The 25331-nt window shown below is 31.3% G+C and overlaps 1 protein-coding gene across 5 annotated transcripts in view; it reads right to left on the bottom strand.

Moving 5' to 3' along the window:
- Noa36 (zinc finger protein 330 homolog Noa36) overlaps nt 1-24229 on the bottom strand; it is a 47212-nt gene extending 22983 nt beyond the window's left edge. Inside the window, exons 1-4 of one of the 5 annotated variants that reach the window (XM_076503453.1) lie at nt 24072-24182; nt 18616-18646; nt 9091-9238; nt 5911-5930 (exon numbers count right to left, since the gene is read on the bottom strand). In XM_076503453.1, coding sequence (XP_076359568.1) covers nt 5911-5930; nt 9091-9210 — 140 coding nt within the window. In that variant the 5' untranslated portion in view covers nt 9211-9238; nt 18616-18646; nt 24072-24182. Of the gene's footprint in view, nt 1-5910; nt 5931-9090; nt 9239-18615; nt 18647-23858; nt 24046-24071 lie in introns of those variants that run through there. The other 4 variants (XM_076503451.1, XM_076503452.1, XM_076503454.1 and 1 more) reach the window with 4 other exon arrangements.
- Nucleotides 24230-25331: the final 1102 nt, after the last annotated feature.

Below are 25331 nucleotides of genomic sequence, written 5' to 3'. Positions count from 1 at the left end.
TAGAAAAACAAACCAAAAATCACTTAATAAGGTGAAGGTCCACTACAAGCAGTCAAAACTCCATCAACTTAATTCTTGAATGTTTATAAAAGTATATAACAATTGTCTTTAATTTTTGAAGAGATGGAGAAAATGGAAATTAACTGCAAAGTTTGTCTTCAATAATAGACCAGAAAGGCTTAATAATGTTAAAATTGGAGATTTAATGCTGACAACATTCTATATCTCAAGCCATTTTCTTGTTCCACAAGCCATTCTTTAATAATGCAAGTATCACATGTATGAGTGCAATATCATACTGAAACTACCTATTTGCATCAGGATAATAAAAGTAAATCATGGGCAATAACTGATATCCAAACATCTTCAGGTACAATAAAGAAACAAGAATATGCTAATTAAACATTAAGACTATAAACGAACTACGTATCCTTTGACAACGAGAACCACTGCTGTTGTTGCAATACACAAACATGCTCATTCATTGGTATAGGAGACCTACAGTTAGTTATGTTACTGTTGTCCTCATATTTCTATGCAGTCAAACATAATGCAGATTAATCTCAATAACCCATGATTGTCAACTGCTGTTTCCCTTTGTGGTAGGGGTCTAGTGAGTTGTTTGTTTTTCAGTCATGCCCCAAGACACTGTCCCTCCCAAAAATTTCAATATTTTTGTATTCTCAGATAAAGAGGAAGTCAGCCAGCAATACTTCAACTATCATGTTTCTTTGAAAGTCTAGCAGGTTGGCCATCCTGAATGTTAGTAGTTATATACATAACTTAGTTACAACATGATATACATTTACATAACTAACTAGAAAGTTATGCTAAGTACAGTTTCATAAGCTACAAGAAATAACAGAGGACTATTATGGTTAAGTGTTTCTACTTTCTTTTTCCAATCCTTATGTATGAACATTAAAAGTATAGTAAACAACATTCTTAATAGCACATTTAAAATTATATAATATCTAAAAGAAAGGAAAAACAAATTTGTGTGTCTAGATATAGACACACACACACACACATATATATATATATATATACATTATATAACTGAATTTTCATGAAGTCTTGAAAGTGTTTGAGAGAGTTATATGAAACATTATACATAATACAGAGCATACTGTATCATATAGTATAAATGTTTCTTGAGATGAGCTAATTATATTTTACCTTCAAGTTTTAACATAAATATAAAAGATGCTGGAAAGCAGGATAATCTTCATTACCTTATTGGAATAAAATAATTAAAAGTAAGTTTATAAAAATACCAAACTAGAACTTAACATCTCCAATTTTATGTTTACAATGGAAAATGTTTTATAGATTTAAAAATTTTAGCCTAACCTCTTATATACAATATATATATGACATACTAAATATGTTGATGGCAGAACTGAAATAAATATTAATTTTATCCTTCCAGAACTAATTTAGAATACATCTGTAATAAGGTATATTCAGGTAATTTTTCTAAGATCTCGTGTAAGTGTTCTGTATTTAATTACAATATCCATGTAAACCAAATATCTAAGTGTTCTGTATATAGTTACAATATCCATGTCAACCAAATATCCAAGTGTTCTGTATGTAGTTACAATATCACGTCAATCAAATATCCAAGTGTTCTGTGTATAGTTACAATATCCATGTTAACCAAATATTCAAGTGTTCTGTATATAGTTACAATATCCATGTCAACCAAACATCCAAATGTTATAAACATGTATAAATCTTTTTCCTCAGGTGAACTTTATATACAGCAATGTCTATCTCATAAAACTAGTGTAGTTTCTCCTTGTGCCTGTGTCTGTTCCCAATGGAGAGAGGAGATACAAATACCTTTAAGGGTTGGTATGGGTAGGGAAGCACCTCCCTTGGTTATATGACTAAATTTACATAATGTATCTTCAAAATCTTGGCAAACTTTGAGTAAGTACTGTAGTCTCTTGTACACACACAAGAGCAGGTTTTTAATAGTTTTTTTTATTAAAAATTTATCTGTAAATTTACATTGACTTTACTACAGCCAATCTGAGTAAAAGGTCATTTTCATGATAAGAATAAAATAACTTCCTTTGACCTTATGATTGTCATATATCACTTGTGTAGCTTCTAGGACCTCCTAAATGACTAACACATTTTATTTGCTAAAACTTTATATCTTATCTCCTATCTTTTCTACTCTGATACTAATTATGATGAAATCATTAATGTACAGTGGAAGGAAGATTTGAAAATATTAAATAAAATTGACAATACTTTTTTATTCTTCTTCTTTGAATACATAAACTTCTGAGATTTTAAATTATCTTATATTCATAATTTCCACTGTTAAGCTTTCCATATGCATTTTATAATATTCAGGTTTTATTGTTTGTAATTTGAATCACCATCCTATGTTAAAAACAAAACTCACAGCGAGAGCCCATTAACCATCTGTCATAAACATGACCCACACAATTTCTGTGAGTGCAAATAATAACTGTGCTAGACCTCACACTTTTCATTAAATTAGGCATTCAAATAAAAATTTAAATATGTATCTCAGAATGGCTGGTATGAATATTCATACCAGCCGTTCTGAGATACATTTTTACTTCAACTGGGTTTCTCATCATCAAGAAAAATTTAAATAGCTTTCAGACATGTATTTTTGAAAACTAAGATACATCAGACAATTGAATATAATACTTCAAGACTACTTTAACGTATTTTATTTTTTTTTTCACCCACCATCATGCCTCAGGTTGAACAAAAACTGTTGTTTAGCCAACTAATGAACAAACATTTGCTATAAAATTATTATAAATGCTATAAATATAGCTACCATTTTGGCTGCTAATTTTGATTTCATTCCTTTAAGTCACATGTTCAATCCTTTTCCAGCTGTACTATTTTTTTTTTTTTTGTTTATATCTAAGGTGTTTTTGATTAGATATATCATTACAAATAAAGATATGGAAAATTATATCTTTGCAGAGAGAGATATTGGTTTTTCTATTGTTTCATCTTCCAAACACTTTTCATTAATCCTTTGGCAACAAGCTTGGTATAATATACCCGAGTTCATCTACACATTAACATGTTAAGTATTTGCACTTTAACTTTTGATATAGCATGTGTATATTCACAAAATCTGATAGATGTTTAGTGGAGATTAAAATTTTTGTACACCAAAAAATCATATTTTTTAATGAAAGATTTTCCTAAAGTTTGTTTTTGGGAAAATATTAAGTCTGTTTCGCCACTAGTCCAAATGCAAATTTCATGTTATTATTATTAAAAAAAAACTTTTCCTTGTCCAAAAAATCTCAAATATTAATTGTGTAATCTCAAAAATCTCCTAAATATATTTCAAACATTTGTTGTCAGTAAGAGTTTATATTGTATGTTATTTCCTATACCAAAACTACGCAGGGTTTGTCAACTGACCAACCACATAACCATCATAAAAATTAGGAAATAAATATAAATTATGCTTTTTCTTGTGCTATAATGACTACATATTATACAAATGTTTAGTCTAAACAGCTTAAATCTGATAATGTTATATATATTTTTACATATATTTATCATTTGTTTTTATACTGTCCTTCCAGTCCTGCCTAGCTAACATGACATAACCTGCATTAACACAGTACATGTGCACTCATGTTACTGTATCCAATAGTATGAAACTGACTTTTAGCCTTCCCTGTCGTGGTTGTGTTTTAGTGGACTAGTATTTTGTAATATTCAGTCACGTTTCAATTATACATTGTATAGGTATATAGATTATTACTATTTTGATGCAATGAATAAAATTCATTTTTCTTAAAATACAGAACAATAAATATGGAAATAAAACAAACAATTATCTCTTCTAGCTACAACCCTTGTACATAGGTTGCTAAACATTTAAAATTTTGCACATGGAGGATATCAAACAAATTTTTCCAGGTTTTACATATACAGTTGAATAGCCAAAATATCATAAATAATTACATTGATACCATAATGTTCAAATATAATTTATTAAGCTTAATAACTTAAAAGTAATTAGATTTAAACAAATATGAAACTTTTAACATTTGCTTTTAAATTAAGAAATTAACTCATATGATATTAAAGTTTGAATTATAATATACAAATTTATTCAAAACTTATTGAAATAAATTCATAAAATAACAGTTCAATAACATTTTGAATGAAAGTCAATAAACATGAAAACATTGTCTTTGACCAGTAACCCAATGCAAAAGGGTTAATATAAGTTTAAATTGTCTTGTGAATCTTAGGATATTTTTATGGATGTAAATCCACCTGATGTGATTTAGTTTCTTCTAATGATATTTTGATCTCTATTCTGAAACCTCCTTCAGGTCAAACATACATTTTACAATGACATTACTAGCTACATGCAAGACACCCACACCTGCACAAATTTTGTTGTTGTTGTTTTTTTTAAGATTTAAATGTGCTTAACTAAAAATATATTTTAATAGATATAGAATGATGAAATTAAGAGGTTACTTTCAACAATTTGAAGAACAGAAATGTGTGGTTACAGTAAAGAAAAGTTTGTGTTGTAACAGAAAAATACACACAGTCCACCCTTACTGTGATTTATTTTGAATGGCCAATAGGAACTAATTAAATGACTATTATAACAGTGTTTCACATTTAACACTCACAATGTCAAAACATCAAAAAAGAAAGTATTATGAGGTACAAAATACTTGTCCCTAGTTAGTAACTAGAGACAAGTATTTAATTAAAATTAAAATAACATACAATACAGGAAAGTTAATTCTATAGCAATATTTATGAATATTTATAAAACACTGTGAGTGTGTGTATAGTTCATTACTGTCTGAATGATTAATCATTAGCTTAAATTAACAAGAAACATTTACAACGGGACTACTAACAGTTTTCCAATGTCACTAAAATTATTGAAAGTCCTGTATAAATATGGAACTATGTATATTTTTCTGTATTATGTGTGACATTTTACATGCTCAAATTATATTAGAGAGTGGAAAACTAATAAAGTTGACATTAAATTTTCCTAACAAAACTACTAATACTGTTGTAACACAGACAACTGTCAGTGTTAGATGATGCAATGTTTATACAAAGACTTCAGTGCAGTACTTGTGACAAGTGGACTAAAGACGTAGCTGTACTTCCATACTTTGCAATTCCTAGTCACAGAGACTTCCACTCTGGTGCACATGACTGACTAAACTGTAAACAAAAAACATAAAAGGGCAAATCTATTTCATGCATACTACTTCCTTAGTTATTTTAATAACTCAAAAGGTATTCAGTATAAAACGGATATACATGTACATTACCGTTCTTGGTATTACATTTCAAGATTGCAAAGCTACTGTTTATGGAGCAACTATAAAACTGCAAAACTTACAAATAAGTACTTGTGTAAGTAAAATGTGCCTAAAGTTGGTTTCAAATCAGAATTAATAGTATCAGAGAGTGTAACTATATAAATATAATAGTTGTCTATATGTAAAAAAAAAAAACGGTGGCTTAAATGTACAAAATATGTAAAGCATTATACATATTCAAAATAGCATAAAATCTATATGTTTATAACAATTCTTTTCTGGGTTACACACATTGCAAGTTTTTGTTCTGCTTAAACGATTTAAAAAAATACAAGAGAAATTTGCCCTTAAATGAAATGATGTACCACATACTTTTTTCTGTGAAATCTCTATTCCAAGCCTGAAAGAGAACATTTGACGAGTAACATTTTTAATTTATACACCACAAAAACATATTTTTCCTCATGCTTTTATTCATATCAACAAAATGAATAAATCTTCAATACCATCTTTATATTATAAACCGATGAACTTAGCACCAAGATAGATAAGTAAATGGAGCTAAACTTACCTCCCACATTTATCACAGTCCTGTAAAATAAAATATTTTTGAGACACATTTCACAGAATACAGCAGTATGTTAAATACAAAACTCATACTTGTTGCATAAAGATAACGGTACTATCAAAAGTGTATCTGTTTATTTTCTTTAATATACAAGTACACAAACACCAAAAACAGTGACTGCTATATCCTTCTGTTTATCATTTCATTTATTCTTTCATATATGCTATTTCATCATATGAACAGCCATGGAATTTCCAGCAGATGCCACAAACATTGGACAATTTCCCACTCTTACATGTATTGCATCAGTCTAGGACATAATCAACATAATAAAGTAACCCTACAGTAACAAGAGAGTAATGTGACCTTCATGTACAGAATCCCTGTGAACTCAAGTGTATGATCATGGCCTCATTCTTAAGGAGGCAAACAAAAACATAATGTTAGTATGGATGAAAGAAAGGAGGTGATGCAGAGATGTAGACATCTACTTAAAACCAAATTTCTGATAAGAAAAATGCTAACCTCAGAAATGTTACTTACTTATTTGCAACACTGAGATCCACAATCTCACACAGACAAGGTGAAAGAGAAAGAATTTATCAGTTACAAAGATAAGCTCCTTTCTGAAATAGCAAGAGAAAGAGAAAGCCAATAGTGTGCAACTTCCACAAAACCAAAGGTCACCTATGAATAGTACATCCACTGGGGACTGCATCAAATACTATTCCCCAACAATATTTTTTTTTGGTACTGAGATCATAGAGCAAAGGATGTAAAGAAAATCCTGTGCTGATGATAACATGTTACCAAGGTAAGCAGAACATGAGAAAGTATAGTGTGGTTTAAGCCTCAGGCCATTGTGTCTTGTCAAATATGTACATGAAATAAACATAATAGCAACAGGTGGAGAGAGGAGGAGTTCTCATCCACTTCCCAAGGCAAATCTAAGTTCAATCTGACTGGATGTACACACCAAGATACACTTGGGGTATATTGCAAAGGGGTGTTTTATACTACACTTCTAGGTAACACTCTATCCCTTCATCTAAAAGGAGAAATGACACCACCCACAGAGAAATTTCTATATAAACAAACCAAGTAGCACAAGAATGAGGAAGTAAAGGTTCTCTCATGCTTCACTAAAATAACAGGAAAATGGGCAGATAAAGAACATAGGGAATTGGGTCCCCACTTAAAGCCTACGACTACAGACAACATGCACAAGCCGTGTGTAAAGGCAAGACCAGACGAGATGTTGTCTGTTCTTAGTTTTTGTAAAAGGTGCAAAAACAGTCATGTCATTTCTATAATTCAACATCTGAAGTAGTCTTGTAGAAAACCTCATCTCAGTTGTGGAGTACTAAGTAGGAGTGGATGGGTTTAACACTTTCTGCTCTCCTATGCTTAATGTGAATTTCAGGAAAGCATTCACTATCAAATAACTGTTCCTTAGAGAGATACAATGGCACCATAAATAATGAATGTAGTGTTTAGTTGCACAGTTTTATTTTTTGTTTCTTTATGTCTTTATATGTGTTTTACCTCCTCTTGTTTTGCTTTTTGTCATGCAAGTAGGAAATCAACTGTATGCATGAGGTACTATTAATAAACATATGTGGGACATTGAGATAAAAATAGATCAGCACAGCAGTTGGAAAAAAAATCAAAAGACAAAACCCAAAATACCAGAGCCTGGTACACCAGTACACTGGAGCTAACCTGAGGGAAGAAAAAGCAAAGGAACATGTAAGTGCCCAGTAATGTCAGCAACAGGAGAGAATGTGGCAGGCCAGATATCAACATCAGCCTGCAAGATCTCCACTGAAATTCAACATCAAAAAGAAGCAATAGAGGATGTGATAAGCTTAATCTGACAAGAGATTACATTAAAATATGCAATATAATGGTAACAATGTCTAAAAAAATATCAGCAGTGAACATGTTTCATGCCACTGTTCACCACAGTCCTAAAAATCATGATAATTTAATTTGTCCACTATAATCATGGCAACCTGGCTACAGATTGAAATTCAAAATTGTTAAATGCCAGGCTTTTGCTTTTCTAAATGAGGAAAGGTATAATTACAGAATGTTAGCACCATGAACATATAAGGTGCTTCTGGTGAGAATTTGAGAAAAATAATGACTGAGACTTGGGAATTAATGTTTATTATTTGCAACTGTTGTCTGAATGGCACTAAGAAGAAATATGATGAACAGAAAAAATGAAGTTGCAATGGCATGAAAGAGCAATGCAGACAAAAATAATGTAGCACTAAATAAATAAAGGTAGCTGACCAAAGAGATTAGAAATCCAAAAGCACTGAAAAACACACCTGATTACAGGCAGGACTAGGGAAACTATGAACTTATGATTATATGCTAGTTCTCATGGAAATTACTGTATATGGAGGTTTCATGTTGTCCTCCTACTGATCTCCTTTATAGGATTAAAATGATTGTGTCATAGACTGGTGCAATACATAGACACATGTAATGGTGAAAGTTTATTCAAAGCTCATGCATGTCATGTGCTGAAAATTCCACAGCAGTTGTGTGCAAAGCAATAGCTCAGTGGTACAGAGAGGAAAGTAACATTTCTGAATAGTAAATTTACTTCAATCTTCATTTAATTATAATGACACTTTTCAACTTGAACAAAACTCTGATGTATCTGTATTACTTAACAATCTACACAAACTGTTAGACATAATAATTTGATCCCAGACAGATACAAAAACATCTTTAGAAAAATTATAACACTAAAGTGTAGATTTGATAAATTAAAGTGATTTAAATGTTGGATAATTTCAGATAAAATTAGGTGTGGTTTGCAACATGGTGAATGAGTTTTCCATTTAAATGTTTCAGTCATAGTCTGAAATTCTTAAACATGTTATTTATCTCACTTACCACTTCTAGTGTTGAATAAAAGGCTTGGGACAGAGAAGAAAAATCTGAAATGCTATTTTTATGTCTCAGATTTACCGTTTGTAATAGAAGAATTAATGGAATGTAAAAAAAACATCTTTACTTCAAGTTTTGCTTTACTACAGTTATTTTTGCATTTTCATCTAATAAACATAAGTACAGATGTTAAGCTTATAACAGTGTTTCAGTATACAATCTACTATACTTGTACACAAGTAACAGCACATTCCAATTTGGAGGCACACTTACCATATGAGCATTACATGAATGGGCTGCTAATGGTTTCAGACCTGATGCATTTTTTATGTCTTTTTGACGCTGCCTCTGTTTTTCGGCCTTTTTCCTCTGACCAGTTTTCTTTTTTGGCATCTTTGTACAAGGATTTGACTCACTTTAACTGTAAAAGTAGAGAAAACAAAAAGTTGCTATTGCTCATTCTTAAATACAACTGACAAAATCAGACTTACAAATATTACAACATAAAATTTATACTTACTCAATTTAAATGAAAATAGATGTCAAGGATGAAAAGTTATGGAGCAGGATGATTTATAACTAAACCACTTCTGTCTTTCTCTTTTTACCAATTTTGATACTTTGTTCTGAATTATTTACTTCTTAAACAACAGATACAGCACATGTCAAATCCTTTACCAGCAAACCAAAACATTTCCATGATATTGCTACTAGTGTTTAAAACACTAGCAATTAAAGGGTTAAACAGATAATGAACACTAAGTTTACAGTAATATAGTATATGTTTATCAAAATAATCAGATATGTGTAAGTTAGAAAAAAAGGTTTTACCCTCGACATACAGCACTTAAACAAAAAAACCATGTTCAATAAATGTTTCAAACAATGACATTTCATATAATACAACAGTCTTTGCTTTTTATTAAACATCAGAATCATTTTAGTTTCATGTCTAATTCCCAGAGTTCCATAAGCTCCGTTTCCCTCCCTGAAACACTGAATAAAGCTTCAAGTTAACAAATAAATCTGTCTTTAGATTATAATGTTGTTGTTATTGATATCCATCCAAACTGTAAACTACAACATTTATGTTTGGTTTAATTATGTTACTGCAAAATAAAAGATTAAAAGTAAACAATGATATAGTCTGTGTGAAGATTTAATGATAACATACATGTATTAGGGCTGAAATACACACCCAAAATATACAGTTGATATAATTAAGGAACATGAACCAACATCATATGTTGAACTTAATAGGTTATACCACTGATATCACTAAATTATATATTGTACAGTTACCAATCAATCAATCTTAGTGTTCTCTCTCATTCTGAAAAATCACCTACAATAGTTCTATTGTTCTTTGTACCTCATTATCCACACCAACTTTTGGCATACACACACACACACATATATATTTAATATATGTGCAGACATGGGTATTTATACATATCCAACAGCTTTATTTTTGCCTTTGGATATTCTATTATTTCCCTATTAGTTTCTTTTCATATTAATAATTATATCTTTCATCAATCATTCTAACAGCACTCATTGTTACCATATGCTTCTGTTAACCATAAACTAACTACTTAAGTTCTCTGCCAATTCAAACTGCTGCTTAACAAACTCCATTATAAATTATTTAGACTTCTCAGAATTGCTTTGTCAACTTCAATCTTCTGAAGAATCTCCATTAATTTCTTATGGTTGCCTTAAGAAAGTTTCAAAAGCCTAAACAGCATAAAGGTTTCCTTAAACATTTATAGCTCTTTTATCTAACTGATACCATAGTGAATTTTTTAGCATTGGCTTCTTCCAGACACACTGTTAGTGTGTTGGACTTTAAGGATTTGTTTTCATCAATGTTACTATTGTTTAGGAGAGCTGCAGCTCTTTTAACATACTTATTACACACTAAATTTTTAATTGTTTAAAAGTTAAAATTTTAATGAAAAAAACATGTTTTTCATACTGGTGATGTCTAAAATAAATGAAAATACAAGGAGTGCAATGTGTATGTAATAACAAAGAGATGTTTTAAAAACAGGCATTCTGATAACCAATGCTACAATTCATGATGACATGAAATCCACTTGAAGTAAAAATGTATTTTGAAGAAGGTTGGTATGGATATTAAAACTTTAATTATACCTCCATTATGCCTTAACTTATTTACATTACCCCACTGTAAACCATAGATGCTCATGTGATCCTAACAGAACTAAGAAACTTAAATTTAAAAAATTATCAACAGAATAAATGACAATTCTTTTATCCAAAAGTGCAGGAATGAAAAACTAATCTATAAATTTGTGAAAATAAAAGTATCCAAGAATTTTAAACAGTGTTCAAACATTATCCAAAACTTATAGAAAAACTGCTAAAAGCTATATAAAACTCGAAATACAAAGAACTGAATGACTTGCAAAAACAAAAATTGAATCTAGACTATCAACTGGACTGCAGCATTCAACCAAACATTTAAGTATTCATACAACACAAGTCCAATCAACAACAAGAAAAACAAGGAAAAGAAGATCTGCCACAACAAAAAAGTAGGTCAACTAAGGTGCCAACAACAAAAATGACACCACCAAGACAAACCAATGACCAACCTCATAATTAACAGATATGATTGACAATTAAGCACTGAAGAGTTACATCTGCTCAACAAAAGGCTCAACTTTGAATAACATCAAGAAGTATTCCATTCATAAAAATGAAAGCCTGACTGGAAGACTTAGCCAGGAGATTATTAAACTATTCTACAAAAACCAAACACACCAACAAAGCAATGGAAATCAGCCACCGGAAAGAAAACAACATTGACAGAAATTCCAATGAAAACCAACCACCTATCTTTCCAGGTGGAACTAAAAACAATCTATTTCCTCAAAACACTCTAAAACAGCACCTTCACTTTTTCATGGAATTTTCACACAAAACTATCAACATAATTTTACAGAAAAGAAAGCTAAAAGATAACCTTACACAGAAAGATATTAATTCTATAAACAACCTAATATGGGACAACAACATCAAAATTCTAAAAAACAGATAAAGACATTGCAATAGTAATAATGAACACAAATGAGTACATTCAAAAAAAGAATAACATATTATCAGATACAAACAAGCAGAAGGATGGAAATAAGGATCAAAGAACACAAAAAAACAGTTTCCTACATTTTCGAACACTGAAAATTAATAAACACAGTATAACCATATAAAACACCCAAATACTAAGCAAGGAAACAAATACAAACAAACACAAAATCAAGGAAGCTCTACTTATACAACAACTAAAACCAAAATTAAAACAATATAAGGGAACACCTTCATACCTATATTAATTAATAACCTAACATCTAACTGTAACACCCCCTATAACATTGTACCTGTTCACACCTTCATCCCTAAAAACGTGCCCAGCAACAGTCAGTTTCATACTCTCTTTGTTAACATGAAGATAACCTAAGAAGGCCTAAACACTGTTCCGTATTTCATTAATTAAAGTTTTAATACCCATACCAGCTGTCTCTAGAATACAATGCTACAGTTGTTTTATAGATAGGATCATAGGTAATTATAACTAGTTAATTCTAATTAATAACAATTTTCATTTTCGTATCAAACCCATAACTAGAAATAAAATATAGGCTGTGAAATTCCTGGATTATAGCATGACTGAGCCAATAATTTACAGAACATATTAATGCTATTTTAACTTTGGCTTATACAGGTTAATTTAGGAATATACTGTCAATACTAATTAATCCAAAATATGAATAACAATAGAAATATCTTCTTTCACCTAAAAAACTACTCACAATCTGATTACATTGTTAAACAGTTAACTTTTGGAAAGCTAACCCTACGTGCACATGTAGGGGTTGAAGCACGAACATGACGATTCTTAAAAGAGTGGCACTCAACACGATATGATGTATTTGATGTCAAAGTTATTAACTATACATTTTACCTACAATGGTGAGTTGGCAACAGTTTATAGTGCAGATACAAAGGGACACTAAAAAGTCTGTAAATATTCATTTTGGAGGTTCTAGACGTATATACAAATGCACTATTGGACTATATAATGGACAAAAGTGTTACTGTACTTCACATTAACATCACCCTGCCATTTATCTTATCAGAGTCAGTTAGAATGACTTTGGCATTTCACAAACACATATTTAATACAAATTATTTTTTAACACATCCAAATTTCTTTGTAGATACACAAGATAAATTAGGACATAGTCAACTTTCCTTCTTCACTATGCCAATGCATATTAATTTAACTGGTATCATCCTTGTAAAAATGAAATATTTATGCAGCGAGAGTGGAGAAGTTAAACATTGTTGTTACTTGATTATATACACACACACAAATATGCATATCCTGTACCAGCAAGTGTTAGGGTGACAGAATATTTTGCCACTCTTTCCATTTTATGGGTCTAACTCTTCCACACTATTACAGAATGTAAATTTCAACATTATGATAATGCTTCAGAAATCTCTGTTAACAACTGAATAAGCAAAGGTGAGAATACTTACTATTCTTTAGAATTCCCATATATTTATACCAAGAGCACATCACAATGATTTTGCGTGAATGAACACACTGATCAAATTTAAGGTCTGAAATAACTGTCATGGTACTGTAAGCAGTGTTTTAACTATACAGCAAGGAGCTAGCATATGATATCCGTATATACTAGAAGAAATCAATGTAATAACACAAAAAAAAAGCTTGATAAAAACAAAGTTTAACACTACATATTATGTTATGCTGTAATGCTATAGCATGAAAAAAACATAGAGAACTGTCATTAAAGCAAAGAGTTTGCATAAAAGCTTTACATGATATTGGTTGAACTCTCCAAAAAATTGCTGAAGACTTGCAATGCTTCCCAAATGCTGTCAAGTATACCCCAGGTCATGAGACTGAGACAGGTAAATTCGAAAATAAGAAAGGAAGAAGCAGAACACCTAAACTCAATAATACTGATGTAAGTATCTTTATTTATGTGGCCTTTGGGACAGAAGAAAGACTGCCACTTTTCTGAAACAAGAGATAAATGACCATGCAGCAAATTACAGAAAACTGTCCAGATCTGCAGCCCAAAAAACTGTCTGCAGTTATTAAAGCAAAAGAACAGACACTTAGTTATAATTTTTCCTATACTGAAGATGTACATATGATCAATACTTTCCTCCTCTCACAGATTAGCTATTCTTGTTCAGTATTGCCCTCTATATGCAATTTTTTCTTTACACATGCTGCACATATTGGAGTAGTATATTCCAACATATCTCTCATGAAAATCATCATGTCATCTATTAACCAATGGCAACATGGTATGCTCATGTGATGCATGTGACTCTCTCTATACTCCTCTACTGAACCTTTGCTTCTTGTTTGGCAGTGTTTGAGTTTGAACATGCTTTATTATTTAGAAATGTGTTTGGCTTTGTTTTCACAGGTACCTTGGGACTAAGAATTGCAGGAGAAGAAAAACGTTATATCAGGGCTTATGATGAATTGCATGACTCTGCATATTGTCAGTTTCTAGCATGTACATTAACAACAGAAAATATAAAGCGAGAAACACAAAATACAATTTTAACACAGATATATAATTTAACTCAGCAACAAGGTGAGATAGTCTGAGTGTTTGGGCATAAGTTGCCAAAACTGGAAAATAGATTACAAAGCCTACAGACACTCAAATGAACTTATGATTCAAGACACTTTAAAGTTCAATATGAGCAAAGTTTACTGAGTAATGTAGCTTACACCCACATTAATGAGGAGAATACACCACACATTACTAGACTTAATTAAAGTAGCTAATATTAACAAGGCTAACAATCACTCATCAAAAGCACTAATTTACCAAACCGTAGCAATACATGACAAGTTTGGAAAGATACGAATAGCAGGTGTCAAATTGAAATCCAGTGACAAGGAATGCATATAGAAGTTCTAAATCTAGCAGAAGGAGTGATAATAGTGAAAGTAATAAGAAAACAAAGTATGTGATAATAGAGTATGGGAAACAAAATAAAGAATATATCTTTAAACAAGCAAATAGTAAATTCATCCCCCCCCTCAGATGACACTACATTTATGCATAACAAATAACAGAGCATTCCAACAAGTGTTTGAAAGAGTACTTTAAAGTAACTGAAATGCGTGTGAAAAGTCAACTTACTGTTGTAGCTAAAGTAGATGACTAAGTGTAATGTAGAAGTTTTAGTTTAAAAACTCAAGATAGAAGAAGCAGGAGTTTATACCACTGTTTGTATTAGTAAAGTGTCCAAGAGAGACACAGCATCTATGAAAGTGTTGAATGTAAATGAATAAAAAGCAGTACTACCTAAGCATATACTAGTAGCAGAAACACATTAGCTGCAGTAAGACAACATAATGTTGGGAACACAAAGAGCCTGCCACAAGAAAGTAAAATAGATTGAGATTCTATCTTAGGAAACATGGGAAAGATGCATAACTGAAGTTTAATAACATTGTTAGAAGAGTATCGAGATATATTTATGGGTGATGTTGATCCTAATGGTCATAAAAATAAGATAAAATGCAAGATAGTGTTGAATGATAATAAGTCTATAGCACAGAGACCCTATAGTGCCAGAAAAGGACACAGTCAAATAAAAAGCATGTGTAAAAGTAATGCTTAAACAAGGAATAACAGAGGACAATTGCAGTCCATATACATCTCCAGTTATATTAATTCCTAAAAGGGATGGAAAGTTAATGTTCTGTGTGGATTTTAAGAAGAAAAATGAGTAACAGTCAAAGACATTTATCCATTACCTAATATCAAAGAAACCTCAGATAGGTTAGGTAGTAGTAAGTACTTTTCATCTATAGATTTACAAAGTGGATAATGGCATGTAGAAATAGACATATATTTAGAGAAATGATTAATTTAATAGAAGAACAGGCAAATATGATGAATTCATTTAATGAGACACTTGAGTTACATGATCAAGATATTAAAAAATTACCTAGAACTCCAGCAGATATTACTAATGCCTTGATACATACCAGCATAAGACAGACCAAGCTTCATGAGGTAGAAACTGAAATGTTAATTTCCAGAATAAATCACAGTAGCTATCATTATGGTTGGAAGTAGTAAAGAGTTAGTTAAGTTAGGACAAAGACTGTATTTATATGCAGATAGAATGCTAGTTCATACTTAATATTCTCAAGTCAATTAGAGAGAGTATTAGAAAAAATTGAAAGAAGGTTACCCCACACTTACAGTTTGTAATTCCTATACATTGTGAGCAGGTTTAGATGCATTATACATGGGCTGATGTAAAAACAGCCATAGTAAGGGATATTCTAAGGATCTGTATAGAAATACCTTTGAAAACAACAGATAGAATGTTTGAATTGTATAGAATGGTACCCTCACCATTAACGTTAAACTGCTCTTTAGCTTTAACTACAGAAAATGAAAACCCATAAACTATTGTTTCAAGTGATCAAAAACTTCTTTAGAAATGATGGAAAAAGATATTTTGAGATGTAAAGAAGATCTTATTTGAATATGCAACCCTAATTCAGAAATATATTCAGTAACCATTATGACTTATAATTATGTAGTTTGCAAGAATTAAGTAGAGAATAGCTAAGTTATGCAAAAACAGAGTGACTATCCTAAGCCATTTCATTTCTATAAAACAAATACTCCAGGAACTTGGTTGTTCAATGTAAAAGATGAATTTAACTTATCAGTGATATGTCCTAAATCAAACATACATCAATTTGACTACCATACTAAAGTAGTTAAACTAAGGAATAGTTGATACCTTGGATGGCTAGACAATATTCTACTCATGATCAAGTTTTAGAAGTAAAACTAAGTATACAGGAACCCCATTAAATATAAGAATACCCAATTGGCAAGAACTATTAATTATTAAAGAGTCACAGTAAATTCAAATTCAAAATGCAGAATCATGCATTAAAGAGCTGACAAGCATATCAGAGGAAATTTGTAACTTGTCCCATAGGAGAGCAGTGTTAAGTATTAAGGAATTTTGACAGCTTGCAGACCACTTGAGAACTATAGCAGAGAGAAATATGTTAGATAAATGAAAGTTGTCTAATTCAGTGACAATAATATTATGCTTGATAGTAGTACTAATAAGTATAGTATTATACACAGTACATAACAAATTATCTTTATTGAAATTGTAGAAATTAGATGGGCTAAATTAAGAAAGAAAACCAGAACAGAGGCCAATGAATTGGTTGAATTAGATGAATGTGACCCATCTAATTAGGACACAGACTGATTATACAGACTGATGACAAAATTAAGACTAGTATAATGAACTGATGAGGTTAGCTGACTATAAGGTGAATCTTGTATGTCAAAATTATTAACAGGAATAGAAACAATTGTTTGATTAGCAAATTATAGTAATCACCCAGCTTCTACACAAAATCACAATTCAATTTTTACATCTCCTAGCAAACACTGCTTGACCAGATATGGATTGGAAAACAACGAACTAGTTTCAGTTAATGTAATTTTGTGGTCATATAAGTTTACACTTTATTAAGACTCATAAATGTTTGATTGTAAATGAAAAATTCTGAACAATTAATTCATCTAAATTTTGAACTGTAGGAATAGTACCAGTATGTATTATAGGCTATGCAACATCAAGCACAACATCTGTAACATCTAGTTTAGTTTTTACAGGAAACTATCTACCCCAGTCTCACTGGAAAACCAATAAAAAAATAATTTTCATAAACCATTTTTATTTTCCAATCCACCCTGCACCCTCCTAGTTCAAACTTCCAATCTCTACAGAGTCTTCTTATTCAATGTTCTTATAATCATCTTTAATTAAAACTCCTACGAAAAGTGGGGCCTAATAGGCCCCAGAGCAACTTGAAAGGTTATTAATATTAGGCTAATAAATCTGTATTTAAATGAAATTGCCATTTCATTTGATGAATCAAATCAAACACTTTCGTAGGAGTGTTAATGGAATCCATAAAAATGGCAAAAGGGAACAATATAAACACAAATTAGTCTTACAATAAGTTGTTAAGCCTAAAGATCATCACCACAGAACTTATTAATTACAGGAACACCAAAACCATTCCCAGTAGCACATTTCATGACAGACTGCACAAGGATCCCATAACCTGCCATGAATATATTTAATATTTTATTTTGCCATGTATGGTTAAAGACCACTTCTGCATCCAATGGGTATCAGTGTCACTGTCCAGAAGAATACTGAGTGGCAGCTACCAGAGTAAATAGGTAACAAGTGAAATGCCTGAAAATCCTCTCCTAATATCAAAAACTCCCACGAACATTTATATCTAATAAATATAAACAATTTATGAGCTCTTGATCATGTGTCAGGTGTAAACCCACTGTGATCATTTGTGAGAGCTAACACTTTCTGACTTAAAGGTAAATCATTCTCATTTTACACAACACCAATACCTCTCTAATTCAAAAAAAAAAAATCCCTTTGAAATTTTGATTCCCAGGATACCTCCTTTCTAATATCTTATTATTAATATTAAACTGCCAAATATTACACTCCCAAAATTTATATCACTAACAAATAAAAAAAATAAAAGTCCTCAAATGGATTAAGACATTCTTTTACACAGTAAAATGTCCATTTAGAACCAATCTTTATTTTCATACATAAACCAATTTTTCACCCACTGCTTAGTTTTCTACAAAATACTTAAGAATTCACAACTATTACCTTTTGTGTAGCACCTTACTGAAGACTTTATCTAAAATCGAAATATCAAACATAATTATAGACTTCATGCAAAAAGAAAAAATACATTAATTAAAAAAAACTAAACATATTTAGTGGATTAGAGAACTTGTTTTTAAGTCCATATTTAGCATTATTTATTAAATTTAAACTTTCTAAATGGTTTTATGAAATATTCTTAGCAAAAAAAAATCCAAAAATGAAGTAAATCAAACTGATTTTGTAAGTCTAACTAACAATCTCCATTTAAAAACCAGAAACAATTTCCAAATATTAGGAATTTTAAATTCACCAAATGAAAACTCTTTACAAATGACAATTAAATCACAACTCAAAATTATATTTTACTGTTTATTCAGGATTTCATCATAAATCTCACCACAGACAGAGTTTCACTTCTAAGATCAACCATTCTCTCTAAAATGTCTTTATATTGAACAGATTAGAACCCCTAGCATATATTTTTTTTTGCCTTTTGGGCAAGCTTACACTTTACAGGCCTTCTTATTACTAAGCTAACTTCTGTGCTTCTTAAATCATAACGGATATCAATATTATATATATATATTTCTGTCTTTCTTGTTTAGCATTCTAAAGCTGCAAAATGACCAGATGGCAGTAAAAATGTTGTAACACTACGAGGTCTGTTAAAAAATACGCGGACCGACGTCATAAAACAAAATGTACTTCATTTAGAAGTTACAGGTCTGGGACCCCTTCAAAGTACTCTCCTCCCCAACGCACACACTTAACCCAACGGTGTTTCCACTTGTTGAAACAGTCCTGGTACGCTTCTTTTGTAATGTCCTCCAGCTCCTTCGTCGCATTTGCCTTAATCTCGGGAATCGTCTCAAATCTTCTTCCTTTCAAGGGTCTTTTGAGTTTGGGGAACAAGAAAAAATCGCAAGGAGCAAGGTCAGGTGAGTGGGGGGTGGGGAAGAACAGTGATCGAGTGTTTGCCCAAAAACTCACGAGTTCTGAGGGATGAATTTTGCAGCAACGAGGTGCATCTTCAATTTTTCGGTCAAAATCTCGTAACAAGATCCAACTGATATCCCACACTTTTCAGCAAGCTCCCTGACAGCCAGATGTTGATTTGCCCGCACCAGGGTGTTGATTTTGTCGACGTGGAAGGATGTCCAGGACGCTCATCATCTTCAATGGACTGTCGACCATCCTTAAAACATTCATGCCACTTGAAACATGCCGTACGCTTCATAGCAACATCACCGTAAGCCGTGTTAAGCATAGCAAAAGTTTCAGTCGCAGATTTTCCAAGTTTAACACAAAATTTCACAGCAAGTCGTTGCTCCTTCAGGTCATTCATTCTGAAATCCGCCAAACGAAAAAATCGCACTTCACTTAAAACCACGTAGCTAATACACAAATGAAGATATCTGCAATCGGGAAATGGCGTCGTAATCAGCTGATCTGTGTGAACCTAGCGACACCAAGCGGATTCCCCTGGAACCAACTGGAGCCGCGCAATTCAAAGAGTCCGCGTATTTTTTTTAACAGCCCTCGTACATAAAAAAATACCTACATATTTTACAGTTAGTGTTAAAAACACTGTTTTACCATTGGAGTATGAACTATAGTATTTACCCAACTCAAGATCATGTTAACATGTTACTAAAGCAGAGTATTTGTTTCTGCATTCATGGAAATATTTGATTGAATGCAACGTGGATATAGGTACTCAGATGGGAAGAATTCACACTAAACTGTTGGAACTGATGTAGAAAATGTGTTTGTGTTTTTCTTATAGCAAAGACACATTGGGCTATCTGCTCAGCCCACCGAGGGGAGACGTGATGTAGAAAAACAAGAGAGAAAGAAAGTTGAGAGTGGTGTGGTTGTAACATCTAGGACACAAAGAAGTTTACTACATAGCCAGACATGCATACACTTTAGAAGAAACTTTGTTTAAGATGTTTCCTATACGTTTCAATACCAAAATTTACAAAATATTTCTGTCCATCTAAAAAAAAATTGCTTTTTGTTCTTAACAAATAAAAATACAAACATTTTCAGAGTTTTCAACCAATCCAAAAAAAGGGACTTTTAAGTCATCCTAAAATTAAACATGCTTATAGGCAGTATTGGAAACATAAGCCTTTATCCTCTAAAACATACTTGTGTTATTTGCCAATTTTCAAGAGACTCTGTAAACCTTTAATTTTAGATAAAACTCAAAACATAGGAAATTAGAAAATAAAAATTACTATTTTATATAATTAAATGAAAAAAAGTGTTCTTATAATAGTACGAGACAGAGCCAAATGATTAACTTGAATTAACTTTATGTGCACAGTTGGTCAAAGTGCACATGATAATTTGTACTTGATATCAGAGATCAACATTCAGTTCACCCTACCTTGCCAATTTTGCAATAGGTTGTGGTAGGTATCAAATACAATATTCAAGGATTGTGAAAAAGATTAGATACACGTTCTATGCATTACAGCAGTCATATTAATGCAACATGTAAGCTGTACAATGGACAAAAGTACCTTTATTATTCATATGAACATCACTTGTGTTCCAATTTATCTGTCTGAGGCAGACTGATGCTATTTCACAGATACACCTTGAGTAAAAATATTTTAACACATGATTCTTTGTATACAACAGACCAATACAATTTACCAAAAGTTTACCATGCTTCATGTAAGTACAACTGATACATTTGAAACTATAGTAAACATTATTTCTCCAATATGAAATGAGCCAGTCCCCTTGCTCATTTGGTTATCAGCTACTTATAAGCATTAGTTATATTAATTGTTATATAAAACAACCATTTCATCAGTTACTTTTGATTATTCCCACTATCCAAGTAACCAAAATGTTGCCACTATGATTTCTCATTATTATTTTTTATTCATTCGAGTTTCCATTAGCTTAATCAGTTAGTATAACAATCATAAAAATAGTCAACTGATTGCAGTTAAAAGATATGCCAGTGCTTACCACAGTTTCCAAAAGAATACAAATTAAGAATAATTAGAGGTGAGTTATAAGTGATATATAGATAGTGTAAAGGAAAAACTGTTAAATTTGTTTAATACCAAAAAATATACTCACACAAATTAGAAATTACAATGTAACAATGTACAATTAGTAACTTTTCCCCATTATCAACATTACAGAACAGAGTTATGAAGCTATAAATTAATAACAACTATTCCTAAAAAACAGAAAATTAACACTTTACACTAACGTATCCCACAAGTCGGTGGTGAGTGTTGATGGCAAGTTTACTTCCCTCTAATGAGCATTTCATAATTAAGAATGGTGGCAGATTGTCCCAGTACTTTTGCCATAATGTAAAAAAAAAGAAACAATTATTATGTTCCTATGGGTAAATGGATGAGCATATTCTGAGGTAATGAAAACTGAATCAGAGATCCTTGAATTATGAGACAATGTCAATAACCATCAGGGTATCTTGTCCCAAAAGCCTATAAACTTGAAATAAATGAAAAACATAAGAAAAAATCATAATGGCAATATTTTGATTACTTCAATACTTGGATATTTGGAATAATTAAAAATTGAAAACAGTTGCTATTGGAAACACCTGCAAACTTCTGATTACTTGCAAATGCTGGTCAGGCAGTATTTTTAATCCAGTTAATTTTTTGCTAGCCATTTAACAAGGTGATGAATGACAAATGTAAACATAATATTCAGTATCAATAAACAATAACATAATGAATAAACTAATATCAGTCATTTTATTATATCACATATAACAGTATTATAAGAGCATAATCTGTAATCAATTACACATAATTAGGCTATGACTGCAATAAAGCCTTTTTAAGGTCTAGGAAAAACAAGTTTCCAGTAATTTGAGAAAAGACTTAGCCCAATTTTTGATTTCCTACTCTTACAACAGTAGACTAGTTTCACAGTTATAACTTATAGATCAAAACCAAAAAAACAACACTAATTTGCAAATCTTTTGAAACTAGTTTTAAACATTTTTTTTGTTTTTATACAGTGTCTTTCTTAAGGTAAGGAACTCAAAAATGGACATAATATTCCAAATGTGGCCTAAAAAGTTACCTAAACAATGAAATTATAACCTCTTTAGACTTGCATTCAATATTTCTGTAGATTCAACCTAAAATCCTATTTGCCCTACCACTAGCAACAGCACACTGTTTAGATGGCTTTAGAGACTGATCAACTATCACACTAAAATCCCTTTCTTTCACAATGTTAAGGCTATTCCCATCCTAATTATATTTATAATTCAAAGTATAATAACCAACATGTATTATATTGCATTTATTATAAATTAAAACCCACCTGCCATTCATTTGCCCCACTCACTAAATGATCTAAATCCTTTTGTAAATCATCAGCTAGCAACACCCAAAGCCTTAATATCATCTGCAAATGTAATTAATTTATTGACTATTCCTTTATGTACATCATTGATGTAGATCAAAAAGAACAAAGGAAAGGTCCTAAGACAAAGCCCTAAGGTATACCACTTGTGGCATTAATCCAGTTTGACTAAACTCAATTTGTATTTTGTAATAACCCTTTGTCTTCTTCCATCCAGCCACTCTTGTCTAATCAGCTAAATTATCCTCAAAACCTGTAGTTATATTTTTTTACAAATATCTTAATTTGAAATTTCGTATTATATAACATTTGGAAGAAAGAAAATATTAATTTTTCACACGACTAGTATTATAATGTTCGCTTATATTGTAGTTGTAACTTGAAAATGTTTAGCGTTTCGTATTTTGGCCTTCTTGTCCACTGTAAATGGTGGTGATTGATGAAGTTCATTAATCAGTAATCCACTGTTAATAACAAGTAACTGCTATGTGTTGTTAAGACACAGGAATGTTTTTTATGCTCCTGGCAATATAAATGACCCACGTAAACGCGACACTAACAAAAATAGAGAACGATTATTAGGCTAATGTCTACAGAAAACTTGGGTTACAAATTATTGATAATGTTAGAATTCATACGTATTGATGTATAAATTTTGTAACACACTCAAACTTAAAAGTATACTTTTAACACGGTTAGATTCACTGGACTAATAGAATTTATATTATACTTGTTATAGAACTGATTAGAATTAAACTGATGTAATATCAGCACTAGACATGGCATGTAAAAACTAGTGTGAGCTAGTTTTATGTCAAGGCCCATTACAATTTGCAAATTCCTTGAATATTTCAGTAACTTACGAAAAGCTAAAATTCAACGAAACAAAATCCTTACACAAATATAAATTTTCGTGTTTAAGTTGGCTACGTTTTCACGATGAAAAAAAGACACCTGAAACACTTTTAACCTCAAAACAATACATTATTTGAAATACAGCTTTCTGACATCCAGTTGTAAATATACATATACATATAAAGACAAAAGACAAAAGACTCAACCTCTCAAAAACTTACATTTAGTAATAACGTTTGAAAACCACCACATTTAGTTCAGACCAGTAAAAGTATAAATGCACAAATACACATGCGCAAAGATATAAAAATTCTATACAAATTAAATGTATTGGAATCTTGGTCGTAAATTGGAAAAAAAAAAAACCAATCGAATGATAGGTAAATACATAATCCCCTGTAAAGTATTCTAAAATAAAGTTTAAATTTACAGTAATGGAACAATATCAAATTAATATTGGCTCAAGTGTTCGTATAAACTACATATTGTTCCGTTTTTGCGGATTTTAACTATATATTATGCAACAGAACATCATTTCTTCTTTATGACAAAAAAGCAACATTTGTAAAAGATATTTTACAAGGAAAAAAGGAACAAACAAAAAAGACGCTTTCTTGCATAGTGAAAGATAAACATTTTTATTAGTTGTGGTGAATTTTACAAGCCGGCGAAGAATAATTACTGTTATACTTGTCGTACACCCCATAATAATTGTTCAATTCCAACTCTTGACGCAGGAATAGTTTAGTCTACACAACTACCTTTCAGTAAAAACGTTTTCATTTCTGAATGGCGTATATGAGTAAAGATAGAGTAGATGTGGTACGAAACGTTAAAACTGGTACTTAAAACTCAAAATATCGTATGTGACCTCCTAAGATATACATATTGTATAAACAGCAATTATTATTTACTATTAAATTTTCTGGTCGAATTGAAGTGAAACAATAACATTCTTGAAATTAAACTAACGGTTCAAAATAAAATGTGAGCGTATAACATGTCTATCACTCCTATAACTTACTAGTCCCGTAAGCGGAATGTTTGAAAAGAGGATTTCTAATTTGTGGGATCAAAAAACCAAATATTTTGTATGAAACACAATTAGCATGCTTTGCATATTAATACTATAGGGTTCTCTGGGACATATCCTCTGGAAAATTTGTAAAAAAAAAAAAAAAAGGCAATACGAGATTAAACTTGGAAGCACTTTTGTATGAAATATACTTTAAACAATTACGTGGTCCAACATGGTCAAGTGGTTAGAGGCGCTTGACTCTCAAACTAAAAGTCGTGGGTTCAAGTTCCCAAACTATTAAACATGCTTGCTCTTTCGGCCGAGGTGACGTTATAATATAATGGTCAATCCCATTATTTAATGGTAAAAGAGTAGGCCAAAAGTTAGCTATGGGTGGTGGTGACTAGCTGCCTTTTCTCTATTTTTGCATTGCCAAATTAGTGACGGATAGAGCAAATAGCCC

The sequence above is a fragment of the Tachypleus tridentatus genome, chromosome 6, assembly GCF_004210375.1.
Source record: "Tachypleus tridentatus isolate NWPU-2018 chromosome 6, ASM421037v1, whole genome shotgun sequence".
Taxonomy (NCBI): Eukaryota; Metazoa; Arthropoda; class Merostomata; order Xiphosura; family Limulidae; genus Tachypleus; species Tachypleus tridentatus.
Note: the sequence above shows the minus strand (reverse complement) of the source record. Positions and strands in the feature narration are given on the sequence as shown.